General features: G+C 42.8%; 1 protein-coding gene across 1 annotated transcript in view; it reads right to left on the reverse strand.

The window, feature by feature from the left end:
• Window positions 1-23,668, reverse strand: part of DDX58 (DExD/H-box helicase 58) — a 45,426-nt gene that overhangs the window by 17,435 nt on the left and 4,323 nt on the right. Inside the window, exons 2-13 of the mRNA XM_028530168.2 lie at window positions 21,960-22,094; window positions 20,570-20,751; window positions 16,868-17,015; window positions 15,984-16,103; window positions 14,433-14,534; window positions 12,744-12,897; window positions 11,972-12,230; window positions 10,148-10,310; window positions 8,620-8,739; window positions 3,069-3,226; window positions 1,595-1,730; window positions 696-844 (exon numbers count right to left, since the gene is read on the reverse strand). Coding sequence (XP_028385969.1) covers window positions 696-844; window positions 1,595-1,730; window positions 3,069-3,226; window positions 8,620-8,739; window positions 10,148-10,310; window positions 11,972-12,230; window positions 12,744-12,897; window positions 14,433-14,534; window positions 15,984-16,103; window positions 16,868-17,015; window positions 20,570-20,751; window positions 21,960-22,094 — 1,826 coding nt within the window. The remainder of the gene's footprint in view (window positions 1-695; window positions 845-1,594; window positions 1,731-3,068; window positions 3,227-8,619; window positions 8,740-10,147; window positions 10,311-11,971; window positions 12,231-12,743; window positions 12,898-14,432; window positions 14,535-15,983; window positions 16,104-16,867; window positions 17,016-20,569; window positions 20,752-21,959; window positions 22,095-23,668) is intronic.

Consider the following 23,668-nt stretch of genomic DNA (forward strand, 5'->3'; position numbering starts at 1 on the left):
GCTCCCCACACACAGTGTTGCTGGCACAGCGGGGTGTCCAAAGACAACAAAGGGGAAAAGCACCTCAACCCACACCTCAAAGCAGATTGTAGACCTAACTGCAAACTGTAAAACTACAAACTCCTAGAAGATAACCCAGAGAAAGTCTTTGTGATCATGGGTGGGCAAAGTGCTCTTAGACACCAAAAGCACAATCCACAGAAAGAAAAACTCGATGAACTGGGTTTCATCAAAAGTTACACTGTTGATCTGTAAAAGACAGTCTTAAGAGAATGAGAACACCAGAACAAAAAATTTCAAATCAGATTCCCGACACAGGATGTTTTCGTGAGACTATTAGAACGCTTAAAAACTCAACAGTAACATGACAAACAATCCAACTACACCCAATTTTAAAACGGGCAAAAGATGTGAACAGACACTTTACCAAAGAAGTTATATGGATAGCTAATAAATACATAAAAAATGTTAAACGGCATTAGTCATTAGTCAAATGGAAATTAAAACTCTAGTGTATGTATTCCTACATACCCATAGAATGGCTAAAATTTTTTACATTGATGAAAAGAATCAAAAATGCATAAAGGTACCAAGACACCATTATAAACTATAGAGGGATTACGACAGTGAAGTGAAGAAAGAATAATCTTTTCAATGAAATGGTGCCAAGTCATCCACAAGGAGGAGCAGCTTACATCCACAAGCGCTCTGGTTTTCACAAAGAGAATGGTTCTGGTCTCTGGGTTCAGGTGGTACTCCTCCTGCAAGACGTAGCAGAGGTCCCTGAGTTTAGGGTTCTCGTTGCTGGGGTCCATGGAAATGCTCTCTAGTTCTTGCAGCTTTTCTGCAAAAAAAGAATGTTTTTATACATGACTTATAAATTCCAAAAATCTAGAACACACTGTGACTTTCAGCTATAGTTCAGGTACTCTCTCAATCTTTGACCAGAGTTTTATAAGTGATAACTACGGATTTAATACATACATTAAATACACTAAAAAATGCATTTTCCCCCACGAGAGCTGGTTAGCAGCCCATCACTGGGTTACGCATATGCGTAGCAAATACTTCCATACAGTCCCCCCAAAATTACTAACTGTAATTACCTTTGGGGGAAAAAATTAGGGAAGAGGGAAAAGGAAGACTTACTTTTCATTTAGTATCTTCCTATATTTTTCTTAATATGAAGGATGTGGGACTATGAGCCAGTTTGGTTTTCTTCTTTACACAGAAGTATATGTAAATTATAGTATTTTAAATATCATTAGAATACTTTTTTGCATTTTGTAAACCTTTATAAAATCGCTAAAATTAAAGTAAAAATATGCTACTATCAATTAACTATTTCTATGGAATGTATCCTTTGCAAATCCTACTAGTTTTCCTTCTTCAAAACTGGAAATGCAGTAAGCTGCAGATTCTTTCCCTAAGTACCAGACTTCACTGAAGCTTAACAGTCCTGCCATCTACGATATCCTCATAAGCCCAGGACAAGTCTGTGAGCATCACCACGTGCTAAGTACAACACCACACCACTATGCAGCCACTGGAGTCACCAGGCCCCATGGCTCCCTCCACTGGGAACACCACCCACCTTCAAATCTTCGAGTGAGATCCTGCTCAATCTCATCAAATCCTGACGCTCGGACATTACGGAAGAAGTCTTTCAAGTAATCCAGGGCATCTTTTGTCCGTGCATGCTCATTGATAATGAGAGCATCATTAAATTTCTGTGCAAAATGAAAACTTAGTTTCAATATATTTCTAATGTCTTAACACACTTGCCATACTTAAGTTCAATTAGCTGTAACTTGGCATGGAATTAATTTGAAGAATAAACTTTTCTCAAATCTATTTCAACCTAGGGTGTTTTTTTTTTTAAGATTTTATTTTTAGAAAGAGGAGAAGGGAGGGAGAAATAGAGGGAGAGAAACATCAATGTGTGGTTGCCCCTCGTGGGCCCCTTACCGGGGGACCTGGTCCACAACCCAGGCATGTGCCCTGACTGGGGATCGAACCCTCTGGTTTGGAGGCTGCCACTCAGTCCATGGAGCCACACCAGCCAGGGCCCAACTTAGTTTTTTAAAATGAACAGTCCCTAGTGGTACTTAATAAAATCACAGATTCATATACTCTTTGAAAAAAACTCAATTAACTAGAACCATTAATTAATTAGGATCACTTTGGATTCGAGTTCTACCTTGGAAAAGAAGGAAAATTACAAGAAAAATGCATGTCAAGATTAAAACACACACACACAGAAGGCAAATCAGCTTCCATATCAACCTGCCTCATAATTCAGACATTCAATTTAATCTCTTTATACATCTAAAGCATCACTGAATTGCAATTGCACCTGTTTATAATGACAGCACTGAGCCCTGGCTGGTGTGGCTCAGTGGACTGAGCGCCAGCCTTCGAACCAGGGGACCACTGGCTTGATTCCCAGTCAGGGCATGTGCCTGGGTTGTGAGCCAGGTCCTCAATTGGGGGGGTGTGAGAGGCAACCACACATTGACATTTCTCTCCCTCTCTTTCTCCCTCCCTTTCTCTAAAAATAAATAAATAAATGAATTTTTTTGAAGTGACAGCACTGACCACCTACATCGAATATTCAGTTAAATTCATTAAAATTCTATAAACGCATACTGAGTGTGTTCTAGAACACCTGCCTCTTCCTTGCGTGCACGTGGCTTTATCAAGGACAAGAAAGCATGTTCCGGGACAGGGCGGCAGGAGCCCTCACTGCACTCACCAGTCTCGTGCCTACAGTAATGTTTCCTCATCCCCCAACTTTTTCTAGTCGTGTTAGTCATGGGGATGCCGGAGACACAGCACAGAACCCCTCTTTGTTTCTGTCCTGTGGGCTCTCATGTTAAGTTTCAGAAAGCAGGCAAAGAAGATGCTGAATGGGACAACTTTTGGAGTTGCTTCATAAGAACCTTCTAGAAAATTCCTAAGCGAGCTGTTGGGAACAGGATGAAAAGCTGATGCTCCCTCAGCTGCCACACAGCACAGCTCCCAGTAGGGCTACAACCAAAGCGCGCCCCTCCAAAGGAGGAACGTACCCGCAAATGGGAAGTGTAGAGAAACAGCGCTTTGCAGACCCTGCTCTCTCTCTCTTTGTCCGGCAGCTGCAGCACGGTGCACTTCTTCTGAACGTCAACGATCCACTGTTCGTATTTCTGTGTTCCAAAACGCCTGTTTCGAATTTGAGATAAGCTTTCTGGAAAGAAAAAGTTTTCCATTGCACCATAATGTCAGTCATTTAAGGTTCTAAGCATGTTGTACCCTCCAATTTCCTTTCCTACTCTCTGTGCACAGAACGGTCCTCCTGAAACAGCCTGGGCTCTGTGCGCGGGCTGGGGATGAAGGATGGGGAGGCGCAGCAGCCCTGTTCTCAAGAGGTTCAGTCTGTGAGTTGCTCGAGGAACAGTGCCCTGGGGCTTCTCAGGAACAGCACACTTCAGCAAAATTCACAGGCGAGAGCTGTATTTCTGGGTTGAAATGCTCCTCTTTTTTAATAAAAGGAACAAAGGAGGCTGCCCAGACAAGTGGCATTGACATGCTGCTCCTTCCTGCCCCAAATTCAAGGCCAGCAGTAAACTAAATGAATCAGCAAGCATTTACTGAACTTGGGCAGGCGTTAAAAAAAAAGCTAAGTTGGGAACAGGAGGTAAATGGGAAATCTCTGTATATTCTGCTCAATTATTCTGTAAACCTAAAACTGCTCTGAAAAATAAAGTCTGTCAAAAAAAAAAAATAAGCTAAGCAATCTGGAAACGAGAAGTTGAGTGGTGAAAAGGTGGAGGCAGAGTATTAGAGGTGGAATGAGTAAGAAAGGAGAAATTCACGTCTCCCCACCCCTGCCACTGCCCCCCAGCCATTCAGACAGGTTACAATGTTCCTGACGGTATCATGGCCTCCTAAGTGTTCTCCCCACATCTCGCTGCATTGCCTCCAGTCCATTCCTCAGTCAACAGTTAGAGGGAGTTCCCAAAATGAAGATGAGAACCTATGCTACCCCACTGCTTCAGAGCCTTTATTAGATTCCTCCGGACAAACTCCCACCCCGGCTCATGGGGTCCTCAGTGATCCAGCCCAGCCAGCTTCCGATCCCCATCTCTAGACGGTCCCCTCCCTGCATTTTATAGGACTAATGTGAGACCCCACACTCTCCCTACTCTCCTGGCCTTCTACATGCTGTTCCCTCTGCTGGAAACATACCTATCCCCACCACCCACCCACCCCATCCCCTGTTGCTTTATTTTTATTACTTACTAATTTGGCTTTACTATAATACTGGAAATGCCATGAAGGCAGGGGCTGTGTCTCAGGGGCCACAGTGTAATCCCAATACCTAGCACACTGCCAACACTGAATGAGTGAACAAGTGAATGAACATGTTCAAGGAACGACTAAATCAAAGGAGTGGAAGGTGAAACTGGAAAGGTAAGTAGAACCAGATTGTGCAGGCAGGGCTCACACTGCCAAATTAGAGACTCAGAGGGCTCTGCCTGCACGGCAAAGGGATTCAGGCAGGATACTGACATGGTACACTGGTCCTCCAGGAGACTAATCAGGCAATGGGGAGGGCATGTTGGGATGGATGGAAAAGAGGGTGAAGGTGGGCAAACCAGTTAGAAGGCTATTAGAACGTCTTAAATCAAGCTGTAAAAGAAAAGGAAAGAAATGCAAAATAAGTGTGAGAGAAGGTGAGGCACCACGAGACACCTTGCAGACACCAGAAATTCAGTACAGTTGTCCCTTGTTATATTGCAGTTCACCTATTGTGGCTTCACTGTATTGAGGTTTTTTTTAAAAAGATATCTAATTCTGTATCACAGAGTTTTCGCTATATCCCAGGATTTTATATACTTCACTGGTGGGTACCCATATAGAATTTTATATGTTGTTAAAATTACGTAGGTTTAAGAGTGTAGAAAGTGTTTAAGAGCATATGAAGTGTTTATAAGAGTGTGGGAAAGGTTAATAAGAGAGTGGGAAAGGTTTACAGGAGTGTGCGAAGGGTTTATAAAGCCTTAAAATATATATATAAATAATAAAATAAATATAATGCCACTACTTCTCGGATTTTCACCTATCGCGGGGGTCTCTGGAACATAACTCCCGAGATGGGTGAGGGATCACTGTATTTGCAAAACTCTCAATTCACCTTGTACCTGCCAAAGCGGCTCCTAGTTCTGGTGAACCAGTACCACCCACTGGCGTGCATGCAGCTGCCCAAGCGAGAGCCCGGGGCAAGTCTTCCACTCCCTCTCCTCCCTCGCCCCTACCCAATCCCAGTCCGCCATTAAACCTGAACACTTCCCGTGTGCAGCACCTTGCACAGTCCTTCTCCCTTCACCTCTGGCCCTCTTCCTTCACTGCTGTCCTTGTCACATCACTAATCAGTTTGAAATCTTCAGCTGCTGCCCATTGCTTCTGGGATAAACTTCAGACTCAGCTGGGCCTACCAGGCCCTTCCCTGTCTGCCCCCGGCCACCCCCTTTAGTCTCACCCCTTTCTACCACTCACATGTTCAATTACCATGAAGTGCTTGCAGTTCCTAAAAGTCACTGTGCTCTCTCTTCCCTCTATGCCTAATGCCTTTTGGACCTTACTTAATCATCTCTCCTTTACTTCGCTGACTTCAAGATCAACCCAAGAATCCTTCCCTACAGCCCAGCCCAGCCCCTGTGTGCCCCCACAGTGCCCCCCGTGGGACTCTGCCCTGTCCCATGGAAGCTACTCACATCTGACTCTCATTGAGTGACTGTCAGCTCCCTGAGGGCCTTGAACCTTGCCATTCCCATCACCCAGCACAACACCTGACACAGTAAATCTCTGGTGAATGAGTGCATGGATGAAAAGAACAGAATGTGATGATTTCATGAGAGCCTCAAAAGAGGAAAGGTCAAAGATCACTTCTAGGTTTGAATGAGCCATCACGGGGAATGGTGGTTCCATTCATATAAAAGGGAAGTCAGGACAGAAAGCTAATTTGGAAGGTCAGAAAAAGCAATAAATTGCCTTAATATAATATTTTTCAGCTGTGTGTCCTATATTTACTTTGGATTTGGAAAGAAAAACAAAGGCAAGACAAAATAAAGAAGGACTTAGAAGGTTCTAGAATAACCTATAATCAAGAAACTCAACCTCTGGGTTGTTTTTTTTTTATCAACCTATGGTTGTGATGGTGGCATAGGCAGACATGGCTCACCTCTTCGCACAATCATATGAAAATTACAACTAAAATACGAAACAATCATCACCCAGAACCATCAGAAATCGAGTTGCATGGAAATCTGACAACTACAGAATTAAGAAATCACATCGATACAGAATGAGCCAGCAAGCTGATGCCATATCCAAGACTCCATCAACCTGGCTAACACTATTTGACCCACCTTGGAGATCCCTAGAGATTCTACTGCACCTAACTTACAAGCCCAACTAAGCTGCTTTTCCATATGAATGGCTGGTCTTGGGCCATGCTTCACAACTACCTAAATCCTATCCAACAAGCAACAGCTGGCTACAGTGAGTCCCAGGCCCAGCACTAGCAGCAGCCAGCTTAGATTCACAGCTTAGCTTCACCTGGGAGTCTCCAAATCCAAGCCCAGCACAAATAGCAGCCATCTTAGATTGCTTTTTTGCTCAGGCAGGGTGGCCCTGGACAAAACACAGGAGGAGACTGACCTTGGCTTACACTGCCTGGGAACCACCCACCACACACACCCAGTGGACAGCTACAGACCATGTCAGAGCACCACCACCCTGCCCCCACACAGCTGATCCTCTATGAAGGGCGGGGGTTGGTGGTAAGTGGTCACAGCCAATCCTCGCAGCTGACTGGCCTGGGTAAATCCCTCCCATGGATCTGCCAACAGCAGCCAAGGCACAACTACAAGAGGAGGGTGTACTCAGACCACAGGAAGGGCGCACCTCAAGTATCCAGCTTGGGTCATAGGGCAGGCTCTGCCACTGGACCCTACAGGACACCTACTACATTAGGCCACACTACCAAGACAGGAAATCATGGCAGCTCTAACTAATACATAGAAACAAACACAGGGAGGCTGCCAAAATGAGGAGACAACGAAATATGGCCCAAATGGAAGAACAGATCAAAACTCTAGAAAAAGAGCTAAACAAAGTAGAGATAAGCAATCTATCAGATGCAGAGTTCACATCACTGGTTATAAGGATGCTCAAGGAACTCAGTGAGGACCTCAGCAGCATTAAAAAATAGATCCAATCAGAAGCAAAGCATACAGTAACTGAAATAAAGAATAATTTACAGCCTTGGCTGGCATACCTTAGTGGATTGAGCGCGGGCTGCGAACCAAAGCATTGTAGGTTCAATTCCCAGTCAGGGCACATGCCTGGGTTGCAGGCCACGGCCCCCAGCAACCGCACATTGATGCAGTCTCTTTCTCCCTCCCTTCCCTCTCTAAAAATAAATAAATAAAATTTTAAAAAAAGAATAATTTACAGGGAAACAACACTAGAGTGGATGAAGCCAAGATTCAGATCAATGATATGGAATATAAGGAAGCAAAAAACCACCAATCAGAACAACAAGAAGAAAAAAGAATCCTAAAATATGAGGATAATGTTAAGCAGCCTCTGGGACAACTTCAAGAAGTCCAACATTTGCATTATAGGGGTTCCAGAAGGAGAAGAGAAAGTGCAAGAAATTGGAAATCTATTTGAAAAAATAATGAAAGAAAACGTCCTTAATTTGGTGAAGAAATAGATATGCAAGCCCAGGAAACACAGAGAGTACCAAACAAGGTGGATACAAAGAGGCCCGCTCCAAGACACATCATAATTAAAATGCTAAAAGATAAAGATAAAGAATCTTAAAAGTAGCAAGAGAAAAGAAGTTAGTTATTTACAGGGGAGTTCCGATAAGACTGTCAGCTGATCTCTCAAAAGAAACTTTGCACACTTAAAGAGATCGGCAAAAAATATTCAGCTATGAAAAGTAGGTACCTACAGTCAAGATTGCTCTACCCAGCAAAGCTATCATAAAGAGCTTCCCAGACAAGAAAAACCTAAAGGAGTTCTTCATCGCCAAACCATTATTATTTGAAATGTTAAAGGGACTTATTTAATAAAAAGAAGATCAAAACTATGAATAAAATGGCAAAAAATACAAATTGATCAACAATTGAATCTAAAAAACAAAGAAAAGAAGAACAGAGACAGAATCATGGCTAGAGAGAGCATTTTAACGGTTGTGAGATGGTAGGAGGCTGTGGGAATGGGTGAAGAGGGAAAGAGATTAAAAAGTACAAATAGGTAGTTACAGAATAGCCACGGGGATATAAAGTACAGCGTAGGAAACGGAGTAGCCAAAGAAGTTATATGTGTGTCCCATGAACATGAACAATGGTGTGGGGATGGTCTGAGGGAGTGAGTAGTGCTCAGTGGAGGGGGTGAAGGGGGAAAGATCAGGACAACTGTACTAGCATAATTAATAAAATATATACATTTTTTTTAAAGTGAACCTCTTGAAATTGTCTGAACTAAGGAGAATGCAAACAAATGATAGTGAACAATGCATGGCTATTCCAAAAAGGAGAGGATACAAAACAAGATTTATCTTACCAAGGCTTATGGTACCGAGTTCATCAAAGACACTCTTTACCAGACTCTCTGTCTTTTTCATCAGCTGAGAGATGATATTTTCAAATCTGTTGGTGCTCCGTGATTCTACTTTCCTGAACACTAGAACCATCAAAGGAAAGTGAGTATGTTTCAGGAAGTATACATGAGAGTTTAAAGGAGGCATCTCCAAACCTTTCTCTACTTTTGTTATATCCTCTATAAAACCCGAGGCCCCAAGTTCACAGACAGCTCACTTAGATGATTAAAAAAATGCTCCCCAAACCTTGCAACAGCTCCCTCATGCTTAATGCACTTCTCCAACGCATCTGCTATGCTCTGGGTCTAATTCACCTTCTCACTCTGGCTTTCCTGTTTCTCAGCACAGAGCCCCTGCTCCGAGTGTTCACACTGTTCCTAACATTCATTATTGCATTGTTTCAGCAGAAATTTATTAATTGCCCACCACGTGCCATATTCTGGTAATAGAGAGTTGAAAAGAACACACTGCATGCTCCAGAGAGGTCTGTGTTCTCAGGGGAGAGGAAGGTACATAGCCAATAAACACAGTAGAGTGCTGCAAGGTAAGAATGCGCAATGTCCTGGGGCACGGGGAAAGGGCTCCAAGAGCTTTCAAAGGAGGCAGTGTTATGGGATAAGCAGGGGAAGAGGAAAGGAGAAAGCAAACACAGTTGTGTACAAAGCACAGCATGGACAAAAGTCACAGAAAGCATCTGACACACCTGAGGGACCCACAGGAACATGACATGATTGGGCTTATGGGGGCTGGGAGGAAATGAAGCTCAGAGGGCAGGGGCCACCGGATTATAAATAAATGTGTCCTTGATTCTAAAAAGTTTACACTGTGTACCTTCTCTAAACCCCCCACAGGCAGCTCCCAGAAAGAAATGTAACTGCCCCCTCCCTGGCTATGTCATGTGTGTTTGCTCGGCTGTACACAGTCACAGGCCATTCAGAGAGCAAGGGTGAAGCCATGTGTGTCTCATCCCCCTTTCGCCCTTGCCGAATGAGTACAGCACTGGTATCCAATAAACATGCCCTAGTCCATCTCATATAAAATCACATTCTGATCTTTCAAGGTAAGGTATGATGAGTTCAGATAATTTCAACCAAAATTTTCAGATAAATATTGAAATAATGAATGACCACACCATATCCCCTTTAAGCATGGAACCCTGGGAAGGCCTGAGCCCGACTCATGGAGATTTACATGCTTAGATGTTCTCATCCCCTCTCTCTCTCACTGCTAGTATCTTTATAAGACTTCTATAGAACTGGAGAGTAAGGCTGTTTGCTTTCTGTAGGCCATTCCTGAGCTTCATCCATTGCTTGAGGAGAAAGCTCAGTTGAGGAGAAAGGCCAGAAACGAGATTATTTCCCAAGTTTGGGGTTCAATACACCCTACTAAACAGAGAAAGGGTAAACATTTAGTGTTCATCCAAACAGCTCTGAACTAGAAATATTAGAAGGTAAGAAAGTCCCAAAGGACTGGTTACTGGATCCCACTTACACTTATGGGGCTTATATACAACTTCCTCCAGTTCCTCCAGGTTGTCCTTGACTGTTGCTAGCACTGATGTGTCCAAAGAAGCACACAGCTTGCAGATATACTCCATGGCTTCCCTTGTGTTCTTGGCATCCCCAACACCAACTGAGGCGGTCAGCCCAATGACCTGTGAAGAGCATGCCAGACGGTCAGATGTCTGGGGAAAGTATGACATTTCCACAATAAAGTTGGATTTTCCCCTAACTTCAGACAAAGAACAAGAACATTTTTTCCCTGAAATTCTCTATGATGTTACAAATGGAAAGGTTCTCATTAAGCAAAGCACTGAATAAATGCAGAAGTCACGACTCATCAGCTGAACATAAATCAACACAGAAACAAAGAAAGGAAACCTTTGCAAGGCAAGTCTTCTCTCTGCTTTACCCTTGGATCCCCCACGACCTGTAGAAGGAAACATACTGAGAAGGAAAAGGACTGAAATCAGACAAACTTCCCTTCAGATCTCAGGCATGCTTCATGGGCTGCAAGTATCTACTGCTCTCCAGGTAACGTTAGCAACTGTTAGGTAACAATTGCAATTGAAAATGGTAGCTGGGTGAATTTAGCAAGAAAACATTTGTAAAGAATTTAGCTTAATGGTCACCTAATATTTATTTCTTTCTTTAATAGCCACTCAATAAATAATTGAATAACTGACTCATTAACAAGGAATCTAGTTAACTACCATACTTTTTTTCTGGATGAAAAAGCCGTAAGAAATGTGACTGCTACTGAATGTTGTCTATGAGCACCATACTGAATTTCTTCTCACCTGTGTTTCCTGAACAAGTGATTATTAGGGCTGGAGATCTTCACACAGTGTGAGATCAGTGTACTATAAATCCATGGTTTCCAACTTCACTTGAGCACCCAGTGTGACACAGTCAGCTCTTCTGTGCATGAGTTATCTGCCTTCTGCTTCAAATCCGCTCTATGTGCCCTGAGCTCCCTCCCCCATTCCCATCTGATTATACTCAGCAAATGACCCATCTGCCTGTCTTATCTTCGAGAGGAAGGAGGGTTATATGCCAGTTTCCCTACCCTTCCTGCTCCCATCTAAGAACTACTCTCTGTCTTGACTCTTCTCACACTCTCCCCTCTGACAACACCAAAAATAGCACAAGTGGTTTTCCATCTGGTCCCCCAAACTAATCCATCTACATGCCTACTTATTACAAACCTCTGGTCGCTGCTGGCATCTTGTTCTATCAATCATTCCCTCTCTCCCATCCTCCCTCACCTACTGCCATTCACTGCTTCACACTGTGCACTCAAGGATTTGTGACTGCACCATGTTCTTCCACAGCTCTGTGCCTCTGGACACACAGTAGCCTTTACCGAAAACCACCTGGCTACCAACCTTGTAAACTCTCTTCAGTTTTTGCCTAACCTTACTTCTGTTAGGTTGTGCTTTATTTTCATAGCACACTTAGGAGTTCTTCTACTTCTGTTCTGATTGCACCATGTACACATCTCCATAGTGTGCCATCATGATAAATTATGACATAATTCTTACATATTTGGTTCCTCACAAAACTTCAGCTGTTTGAGGGCAAGAACTATGTCTTTTTATATTTGTACCCCCAGTGCTTTGCACAGAGCATGGAGGCACCTGATACGTATATGTTGAGTTGATAAATGAATGAAATGAATCAAAATTAACCAAGGAGTTATACAATATGCACTTAGGACCTGAGAAGGACATCCTCACTGTGGCCATGAGAGTAAGCTGACAGGATTTAGGAAGGTCACAGCTCTTATGAGAAATCCATCTGACTTTGCAGATACCTGGGGCAGTGGGTCCGAAGATCCTCCAAGTTTCTGATCTAGATAACTGAACATGATCATATTGTAAGGATGGCGCTTATTGGTGTTGTGGCATTCATCAAATATCATCAAAGTGAAGACAGAGAGTGATGGGACAGTCCCATCTTTAAGGCTGTTCACAAGAATCTGTGGAGTTAAAATGATGATGTCACTGTCCTCAATAATCTGTTCCACTGAGATATTCTCAAATGTTAATCCAGATATGCCTGAAACTCTGTACCTGGAAAATGACAGAAGTTGCCTGTTACCAACCACAATGTGAATCAGGAACCACAAAGACATGAAACACTAGATCAGAACACAGATTAAGTCCTCCTTAAGTCTAAAAGGAGACAGTGCTTAGCGGTCTTACACACAGTAAGTGATCAATAAATGCAAGCTAGTTAAAACTGCTAAGAGTATTTATTAATTCTTTCAAGCCACCAACAAAGAAAACAGTAAAGAGTAATAGTAAAGTTATAAAATCATTAAGAAGTTAAATGTGCCATTTAATGTAAAATTTATCTCTCAAGTCATTTACTTATTCTGTAAGAGTTAATCAAAGGAGTTTAGGATTTCAGGTATAGATAACAAAACAGACTTGAATCCATGAAGGAATTACATCTAGATTATATAAAATCTGAATCTACTGTAAATTTTTTGAACCGTGGTTTTCCAAAAACAAAACAAAGCAGAAAGCACACCAGTTACATAAAGTTAGAGAAAAATAAGTTGGAGCAACTGTTATACCTACCCAAGTCTTTCAAAATAGTTTAAGAACACAGATTTTTGCTGTTCATACACTGGGAGTTGATTAGCAAAAAACACAACCTTCCCCTTTTGTCCTTGTGGAAAATTTTTAAGATGATGTTCACATATAAGAAGTGCAACAAAGGTTTTTCCACAACCTTTTAACATATAAAGAAAAAGAAAATATGTAACCAATACTGTAATATAATACTGTAGCGAGGTGTAGAGCAAGAGGTCCCCCCAAGACCCCCTTAGCCCTTAGCTGGGGGTGTGGGGGAGCTGATAACTGGCAGTTAGGATACCTTTCATAGCAATGGCAAGCTGAGAGCCAGCTAATAGCTGTGCTACCACCCTGGGGCAAAAAGTGTGTGCCTGACTTTCAGAATGCATGGTGACTGGTGGCATAGCCCAGGGGTTGTACAGTGCCTGCACAGGAGGCAGGGAGGCAGTTCCTCCTGCATCACTGAGTCACTCTCGCCCTGATTAAAGGTGGCAGCCAAGAGAATGTAAACAATACAGAAAACTGGTAAATGTAGCTCACTGTGGGAGGAGCCACATAGGAGGTCAGGTAGGAAGCTCGGTCAGGATTTAAACTCAGGGCAGACAGAAGGGGGTGGGTCTGCCATGACGGCAGAGAGAGAGATTCCTCCATGCTGCCAGCAGTGAGATGGAAGCCATGCGGGCTGTAGGAGCTGGTCAGCCGTTGGAGGAATGATGTAGCAGCCGTGTGAGAGAAAGCCATGAGCAGGCAGCCGTGCAGCCTGTAATAAGGGAGGGATTCGCCCACACAGCCGGGGCTAATAAGAAGGCAGATTGCCGCTGCTCTGATCGTGCCCACTCTAGCTGACTCCAAAGCCACCAAGGATCCTGCCTTGCAAGACGCTGACCTGTTGCCTTGCAGACCCGGACCCTATCTGGACTCTTGGGACTTCTGCCTTCCCTGGACTCCTCCATGATCCAGTGCAACACGGCACATGCTTTTCTGGACTATGACACAGAGGCTGATGATGACGTACCCCAGGTCCTGAAGGAGAGAGCTGCTGCAAGTGGATGGTGACTTTGAGACCCACGAGCGTTCTTTCCAGAGGAGATGGAGGACTGTGTGCACAGTCAGCTTACGATAAGGAGATGGGGAACGACTGGGCTTGGTTCTGGCGTATAGCCTGGTCGGGAGCCAGGGAAGTGCTGGGTCTCATGGGAGAATGGGGCTCTGAGGAGAAGTGCTCTCAGCCCCTCAAGGTTGGAATACTGTAAAAAAAAACCTGTTTCTCCCAATATTAGTTGTTGGGTCATACAGCAAGGCACCATGTAGTGCCCCTGTTTGCTCGGTTACAATACCAAAATATTTCTGTGGAAAAGTAATTCTTTTTGGCTCTCCTAAAACCACTGGTAGACTAGTAAATTGGTAATGTGGATGGGTTAACAATGGCAAAATTTACACCATGACTAAAAAATGTCAAGCTGCTTCCTAGGGAATATGTACTCAGGGTCTGAAGCAAGCTAAAAGATGGCATATTTTTCCCTTTGTGTTCTTCAAAATACCTTAAGACTATATTAATAGGATGGTTTTCTCAAAAGACGAACGGGACAGGGGACAAACTGAACATGCCCATTTCATCCCAGCATGTAGTAAAAGGGAAAAAAGGAAAGCAAACAGAGGAACAGACCACAGGAGTAACGGCAATCGCCTTACCGGTAGGAGCACATATTATTGTGTTTTTTCCGTGTATAGCAGGAGAAGCCAGCTCCAGTTGGTAATGTCTTGGCTTCAGAGGGCTGTGAGCAAGGGACACTTCTGAAACACAAAAGGAACAAAATTACCAAAGAGCTACTGCTCTGAGGAGCCAGGGCAACGGCTATCTACTATCAAATAGACAGGAATTCTGGCTGCAGCCAGAAGGTCCTCATGTAAGAAATGTATGTTTCTTGTTAATCATTCCACTTCTTTTAATCATTCCAGCTTCTCCACTGACTCTCTTTCAATGACAAAGTGCTGATGGCAAGAAGGCAAGAAAAAGAAAATTAAACTTAAAAAATGAATGGCTTCATTCAGCGCGAGACAGATGGCCTCCAGTCACAGGAAATGCTACATGGAACAAAACAGCAACGAATGCCTCCAAGATCTTTGAAAAACACGGCACTGTAAATACCAAATTCCCAAAGCAATCTCTTATTGAAGAGCAATCATGCTTTGTAATTCCACAGGCTCACACATGGTATTTTCCTCTCAACAGAACCAGAAGTTTTAAAAAACAATCAGAGGCTTTATCTCACTAACAAGATTAAGCATACAGAATGTTAAGAGCCACAAATACCTTGAAAACCATCACTTGAGTCCAATCTATCCATTTTAAAGAAAAAGAGAATTTCTAAAAGGTTAAGAGAGTTCACCAAGGACTTTTACATGACGGAAAAGTTTAAAGCAACTTATAGTCATTGATTTTATTCTGGAATGACAAAAAATTTGTATTATTCGGTTGCAGAAGTAATCTATAAATTTGGTTCTTGTGGTGTTATGCACACATCACATCTAATACTACTCATTGTGAATCATAATTTCTCCCCTGATGCCCTTTAGTAAATAACTTTTTATGATGGCTTATTACATAACTTTCTGGTCTCCTCATGAAAATATGCTCCCAGAACCGTAACATGGGCATTATCCGGCCACAGCTAACTCATCCAGTGCCTTTGTATGAGTCAGTCAAAGTGCCCTGTGGAGGACCGAGCCCCTCAATGCACTGTTTGATGAGCAGCACAGGCTGGATCTCACTCCCTGCCCCACGGCTCAGCCCAGCACACAAGTGCTGTGCACACACTTCACCCACTTACACCGCAGCCCTGGGGTCACAAAAGGAAACTGACCAAGGGACTCTCAAATGGAAGTATTTCTTTGGAAGCTAGGGCTGATTTTGAATCCTGTCTATGAAAGCAGGATTTTATAGACATTGAGTTTCTGGGAAAACTATTTACGTTTTAAATGTACACAGGCCTATACTTTCTTAGTGATAAAAAAAGACCAACAACAAGATAAAAGAGGAATAAGAAGGGGACAATAGCTATGGAGGGAGGAGAGTGACATTGCTCGTCACAGAAAAAAGTAATATTGTAATGTAAATTCTTTTTCTTTCTTCCTTTCCCTTAAGAACCTTTCCATAGGGCTGTGACTTTCAGTACTGAGAACTTGTCCCCACACAAAATATTCGAAGAGCACCACTGTGGAAGAGAAAAAAGTGCTGGGTACCTGAAGGTGGGCATGAATTCTGACTAAGATCCTGGCATTCCGGTTCTTCCTTGTAGAAAATCTGCACTTCGGAAGTTTCTGCTTCCTCATCCTCAAGATCTTTCGTTTTCTCTTTCGCACCTCGATGAGATCAAACCACATCTTAGAACCTTGATAGAACCTGATTCTAGTGTGAAAGCCTTACAATGAGCTTGTAACATAAAATTTTCAAAGTTTGGCTTGTAACAAAAACTTTGTGAGTTCCTATCTCAGTTTGGAGTTTGAACTCCAACGTTATTTCAGACTTTCTCATTCAAAGTGAGGAACGCAAACCAGGAATTTCCAGCGCGTGTTAGCAACGCAGACTCTCGGGCCCCCACAGAATCAGAACCTGCCTTCGAGCAAGATCCCTGGGTGGCTGGCAGGCACACTAGGAAGAGCGGCATGATTTAGCAGTTACTCATGTCCTCCACTCCCGGCCCGACCCAAGAAATCAGAAATCAGATGTGTATTTATACAGACAATTTCTGGAACAACTTGTGATGCAAAGATGCCTGGGAAAAGTAAGACCCTCAGAGGGTTTACCAAACTCAGCCTTTAAAACAGCGCTCTGAGGTTAGCTTCAGGAAGCCAAGTGATGGCTCAATTACTTAATCCCATTTCTCAATAGGTTCTTTTTTTCCAATCCTGTTCTGGTTCGGTTCCAGATGGCTTCCAGGCAGAGAACAAGGCGATGTCTGTCTTCAGTCTACTGTGAAAATGGGTGAGTCCTTTATCGCCTTTTTAACTCTAGAATTTGTGAGCTATTTCTCCAATGATCTAAACCCAGACAGTGAGCTCAGATTCTGTCTTCCCCAAATCCTCTGGACCACATGGGCTAATGGTGGTGAGAATGGTTTGCCTACCTTTCTCTGTAATCCACAGTTCTCTGAAATTGCTCTCTTCTTTCTCCAAAGCAAGTGTCAGAGACTTGGGCCAGTTCTCCTTGTCTGATCTGAGAAGGCACTCAACCATTTTCTCTGCACCTGCCATTGGCCCCTTGTTGGAACAAATCTAAGCAAGACAATTATAGTTGATTGATCAAGTGTTTCAAAGTTTTCCTTTTATGAGTTTTTATTGAAGAAACATTTCAAGTGCTATCACGGTACACTATGATTCAACAGATCTTATTTGTGACCATTTTTGCTCCATCCAATACAATCTTTTCTTTAAAGATTTTATTTATTTATTTTTTAGAGAGAGGAAGAAAAACATCAATGTGAGAGAGAAACACTATACACACCTCAACCAGGGACCAAACCTGTAACCCAGGCATGTGCCCTGACCAGGAATCGAACCAGCGACCTTTCACTTTGTGAAAGGATGATCAACCAACTGAGCCACACCAGTCGGGGCCATCCAACACAATCTTTTAAGATACCCTGTTCTTTGCCCTTGTCCTCCACATATTATATTACTATGTCAAGCCAAGCCAATCATTATCAGCAGCATTAGGAAAACAACCCACTTAATAGCTATTCAAGAGATGGGTGTATTGACATAGATATTTGGAAGGATAAAACCAAATATTAATGAATGTTTTTTTTCAGGGTAGTGAGACTTACATGACTATTATTAATCATAATAAGCAAAATTTATTGAGCACTTAGTATCATGTATCAAGCATATGTTAGCACTTTACATATATTATCTTACTTAATCTTTATTAAAATATGGTAATGAGGTACTATGACTATTTCCATATTATACGTGAATAAACAGGGGCTCAGAGAAACTAAATAACTTGCCTGAGACCACACCACTAGTAAGTAAGTGGCTGAGCCAGGATTCTAACAAAATGTATTTGGGTCCACAGCCTGAACACTTAACCATTTGAGTCTATGGCTTTTTTCTTTTTATTTGCTGAATTGTTTGATTGTATTTAAATTTGCATAGAACATTATTTACAAAGTAACAATATAAATTTAACTGAAAATAGGGCAGACCTGAAAAAAAAAAAACTTGCGACATAAAAATTACTCAGTTTCAGACAGGATAGCAAGAAGCTAGGAAAATTCCTGGGCAAGTGGAATGGAGAAACCAAGACAAGAACATTAAACAAAGCCACCCTCAAGACCTTGTCCTCCTAACCAGAGAATACATAACCTCCCTGGTCATAAACCAGCCCTCTGGGAAGAGAAGAGGAATTCTAACACAAAGAGAGATAACACCTGAACGAAGGAACCAGCTTAGGAAGAAGCTGCAGGTTTCCCTTTCAGCTCCCCCTCCCAAGAGAAACTGCACCTCTACAGTTCCCCTAGGAATTCCCTCCTCCCAAATTCCTACATTTCCCTTAGATAAACTTGCTCCTGAAAGCTCCAGGTAAGCCTGGATGTTAGGGTTTTAACCAGCCACATTCTGACTGCTAGCTTCTGATATTAATAAAAGTGTCCTTATAATCCAATCCCTGTCTCTGCTTTGTGGTGACAGACAGCACAAGCTCTGGACTCGGTTGCCCCTGGTTTCAAGTTCACAATTAAATGTATTATTCTTGACTTCCAGGCAAGAGGGAGGCATAGGTAGACACACTGTGCCTCCTCGCACAACAAAAACAAGGACAACCAATTTAAAAACAAAAAATAACCAGAACTGATAGAAAATTGAACTGTATGAAAGTCCGACAACCAAGGAGTTAAAGAAGAAACATTCATTCAGACCGGTAGAAGGGGCGGATGGAGACAGGCAGCCAGGTAGAGAGGATTCACGGCAAGGTAGCGGCTGGCGGACTGGGCGAGGTGGCAGATTGCAGACTGGGCAGTCCCACATTTGAGTGCAGATAAGCTGGAAGGAACAACTGGGGAGCAAGACAGACTGTGCAACCCAGGGTTCCAGTGCGGGGAAATAAAGCCTCAAAGCCTCTGACTGAAAACACCTGTGAGGGTTCAGGCGCAGCAGGAGAAACTCCCAGCCTCACAGGAAAGTTCATTGGAGAGATCCACGGGGTCCCAGAATGTACACAAGCCAACCCACTGGCAATCAGCACCAGCAGGGCCCGATTTGATTGTGGGCAGCTGAGGAAGTGACTGAAAGCTGGCGGAGAGCTGAATAAGAAGCATTGTTCCCTCTCAGACCCTTCCCCCATATACAGCATCACAATGCAGTGCTGTGGTTTGCCCTGCCCTGGTGAACACCTAAGGTTCCGCCCTCTACTATGTAACAGGAGTGCCAAGACCAAAAAAAAAGATGGCCCAAATGAAAGAACAGATCAAAGCTCCAGAAAAAATACAACTAAGCAATGAAGAGATAGCCAAACTATCAGATACACAGTTCAAACACTGGTTATCAGGATGCTCCAGGAACTCACCGGGTACTTCAACAGCATAAAAAAGACCTAGGCAACAAGGAAGGTCGCATTATGTGAAATAAAGAAACATCTACAGGGTACCAACAGTGACAGGAAGGAAACCGGGACTCAAATAAACAATTTGGAGCAGAAGGAAGAAAGAAACATTCAACCAAAACAGAATGAAGAAACAAGAACTAAAAAAATGAGGAGAAGCTTAGGAACCTGAAGGACATCTTTAAACATTCCAATATCCAAATCATAGGGGTGCCAAAAAGAGAAGAGGAAGACCAAGAAATTGAAAAATTATTTGAACAAATAACGAAGAAGAATTTCCCTAATCTGGCAAAGGAAAGAGACTTTCAGGAAGTCCAGGAAGCTCAGAGAGTCCCAAAGAAGTTGGATCCAAGGAGGTATATACCAAGGCACATCATAATTACATTACCCAAGATTAAAGATAAGGAGAGAATCTTAAAAGCAGCAAGAGAAAAGGAGAGTTACCTACAAAGGAGTTCCCAAAAGAAACCTTACAGGCAAGAAGGGACTGGAAAGAAGTATTCCAAGTCATGAAAGGCAAAAACCTACATCCAAGATTACTCTATCCAGCAAAGTTATCATTTATAATAGAAGGGCAGATAAAGTACTTCCCAGATAAGGTCAAGTTAAAGGAGTTCATCATCAACCAGCCCTTATATGAAATGTTACAGGGACTTATCTAAGAAAAAGAAGATAAAAAATATGAACACTAAAATGACAACAATCTCACATCTATTAACAACTTAAAAAAAACACAAAAACTAAGCAAACAACTAAAACAGGAACAGAATCACAGAAATGGAGATCACATGGGGGGTTATCAGCAGGGGAGTTGGGAGGGGGAGAGAGGGGAAAAAGGTACAGAGAATAAGTAGCATAGATTGTAGGTTGAAAATAGATAGGGGGAGGGTAAGAATAGTATAGCAAATGTAGAAGCCAAAGAACTTATATATATGACCCATGGACATGAACTAAAGGGGGGAAATGCAGGTGGGAGGGGGTGTGCAGGGTGGAGGGGAATAAAGGGGGGGAAATGGGACAACTGTAATGTCAAATGTCAAATATATATCAATAAAATATATTTTAAAAAGAAAAATAAATGTATTATTCTAGGTAATTATACTGTAGATTTGAGGACTTTTGTGGATTTCAGTGATCTTTCTTAGTTCTAAAACAGTATAGAAAACAAAATATTTTCCATGTTCAAATTATTTCCCCTAAATTCAGAATTTTATTTTAATTAAATTACCTGTATAATTTCTTCACATTCCTGATTGATTAAACATTTAGATATTTCAGGAAGAATATCATTTGGGTTAATTCTGGTTTTAAATTCTGGTTGCAAACGCCTTAATAGCAATCTATATTCCTCCAACTTTTCAATTTTTTGGAAATCCCAACTTTCAATAGCTTCATAAAGTCCAGAATAACCTGGAAAAAAAAAAGCATTGACTGTTTTTATGAGGCCAACTTAAAAATTGTGGGGTCACTACATGGCCCTTCCCCCTCCCATAACTGAGGGCTGGTCAGGTGGCCACTGGCCAGCAAGGATGTGCATTGTTTTGGAAATGGATTGTAACTTCCTCCTTATAAACTTTTCGGAGTGCCTTCCTGTCCTGTGACTGCTTCCTGACCTTTCCTTTACACTGAGGTAATGTAGGACACGTGCCTCCTTCGTCTGGGACCCCTTAAGACAAGTCTCAGACACAAGGGGGTGCAGGCTCTCTTGCACCCACTGGCTGCGATCGGTGCGCCCCCTGTGACGTAATAAGCAGCAGGCATGGCCACATCTGCTAGTCCACTGGGTGGGGTTTGCTTTTTTTTGGGTGGGGGGGGGAATATCAAGAGCACTGAAGCAGCTCCCTGGTTTGAAGGCTCTCTGTTCTATCTCACTGCTCAGCTGTCAGTTCTAAAGCCAGAGTTACACTGTCTTGATGCCTATGGCTTTACAATAAATCTGGTATCAAGCAGAGAAAACCCAGCCTACTTAATTCTTCTTCAGGGAATTCCTGACTATTCTAGGATCTTAGTTCTTCCATATAGATTTTAGAATCACTCTGTCAAACTCATGAAAAAGCATGTAGGATTTTATTCAATACAATACAATACAACTTTTATTCCATACAATAGAACTGTATTGAATATATGGATCAATGTAGGGGGAGAGGGCATTTTTATGGTATCAAGTCTTCCTCTCCATGTGTATATCTCTACTTAGGTAGAACTTCTTCAGTATATTTCAATAATATTTCATCATATTTCCATCAGACTTTACACATCTTTTGCTAGGTTTATTCCTAAACACATGCTAACTTCTGGTACTGTTATAAGTGATTCATCATTTTAGTTTAGATTTTCTGTTTGCTTTCAATGGGCGAAAATGCAACTAACTTTTGTATACTGATCTTGTACCCAATAAACTCGATAAACTCTCCCATGAGTGACAATACTCTGTATATTCCTTTGGATATTTCAGGTAGATAATTACATTTTTGCCTGAAAATAGTCTTTACCTTGCCTCAGATTAAAAGACAGGAGCTCTACATGGATACCTAAAAATTAATAGCATTTCACTTTTGCAGCATTCTGAAACAGTCAGGCGACACACTCCGATTTGTGAGTAAAAAGAATGAACTGACCTGCATGGTGAAGAGCATCCAGAAAGGCACGGAACCAGCCTTCCTCCTGCAGCTCCAGGAGGAACTTGAGAAAAAGCGAGGCAGCCTCCATCACGCCCTTGTTGCTTTTCTCGGCCTGAATATACTGCATCTCATCTACAGACAGAAGCAAGAGTGACCCATCAGCTGTAGAACCACTAATCGCTGGAGGAAAAACCTGAGAAAGGCTGTCCACCACTCTCAAATGGGGATGGAAACTAGCGAATCACAGCAATAGAAGGAACTGCAGGCAGACAGCAAATTCTCTGCCCACTCTTCACCAACCCACCCTCCTGTCCTCTCTGAAAATTCTCCTGGTTTGCTAGGGAAGTCTGGGAGCACACTTTAGGGCAGTTTTAAAGAAAAGGGGAAGATGGCAAGGTAGGTAAACGTGTGCTCAGCTCCTCCCGTGACCACATCAAAATTACAGCTGAAATACAGAACCACCATCCCTGAGAACCGCCTGAAGTCTAGCTGAAGAGAAGTCCCTAGCCAAGGGTATATAGAAGAAGCCACATTGAAACTGTTGAAACATAAAGAAATATATATTAAAAAGAAGACAAGTTTCTTAAAGATGTGTGAGAAAGTCTCCCACAGCACGGCAGAAGTCACGGTAGCACTGGGTTGGGTGGAAGAACAAAGGCTCCCTCTGAGGCAGGAGACAGCGCAGGGAGAGCCCTGAGGCTGCACAGCTGTAACCGCCCAGCGGCTAGCATCCTGGTTGCCCGGATACACCCTTTACCACTTAGGTAGAATAAATAGTAAACCGAGGCAAGGAGGAGGAAGGAGACATGTCTCACACGCTAACTCAGCAGTCCTGAGCCTGGTCTGATAATATTGCCAGGTGTTCCAACATCACAAGAGACACTATGTTGGCAAGAAAGAAGGGAAGTCCTTGAAATTCTGTGTAACATTTCCACTATCTGGGAAAGAAAGCCTTGAAACTTTGCTTTCATCCCAAGGCCTGGAATGCAGGACAGGGTCCACAGTGCGCCAAGAAGCCCATTAATCAACTTTGGTTAACTGTCTACCTCTGGTCACTATCTGTTTTAGGAGGGAGTCCCTAGTTCTTACAGAATAAGCCTATAAATAACTTTGGAAAGTACCCCAATTTTAATTAACTGCCTCTTGTTACATATTTGTTTTACAATAAGATGAACAAATGGAGTCTGGAGCAAGATAAGGATTTGGGCTAACAGACCCCTACACATAGTAAGTTTGGGTAGTCACGTCCCCCTGGGAAAGCTGGCACTGCATTTTCCCATTAATCAATATGTAACCTAGCCCTGGCTGGTGTAGCTCAGTGGATTGAGCGCAGGCTGCGAACCGAAGCATCACAGGTTCAATTCCCAGTCAGGGCACATGCCTGGTTTGCAGGCCACGGCCCCCAGCAACCGCACATTGATGCGGTCTCTCTCTTTCTCCCTCCCTTCCCTCTCTAAAAAATAAATAAATAAAATATTGTTTTAAAATATGCAAACTTTTTCTCCTATCATACCCACTATGTAAGCCCTCAGAACAAAGGACTGGTCTCTCTCTCCCTTGGTGGCTCAGGGTGCTCTTGGCTCTCCGGCCACCTGGCCTCAGGCCACCCAGGGCTTGCCACCTTGGTCTTCAGACACTCTTACTTTTGCCGTCCTGCTTTGCCCTGACACTGTGCCTTTCATCCCTCACTCTAGCTAGACCCATTC

The sequence above is a fragment of the Phyllostomus discolor genome, chromosome 3 (assembly GCF_004126475.2).
Source record: "Phyllostomus discolor isolate MPI-MPIP mPhyDis1 chromosome 3, mPhyDis1.pri.v3, whole genome shotgun sequence".
NCBI classification, from domain to species: Eukaryota; Metazoa; Chordata; class Mammalia; order Chiroptera; family Phyllostomidae; genus Phyllostomus; species Phyllostomus discolor.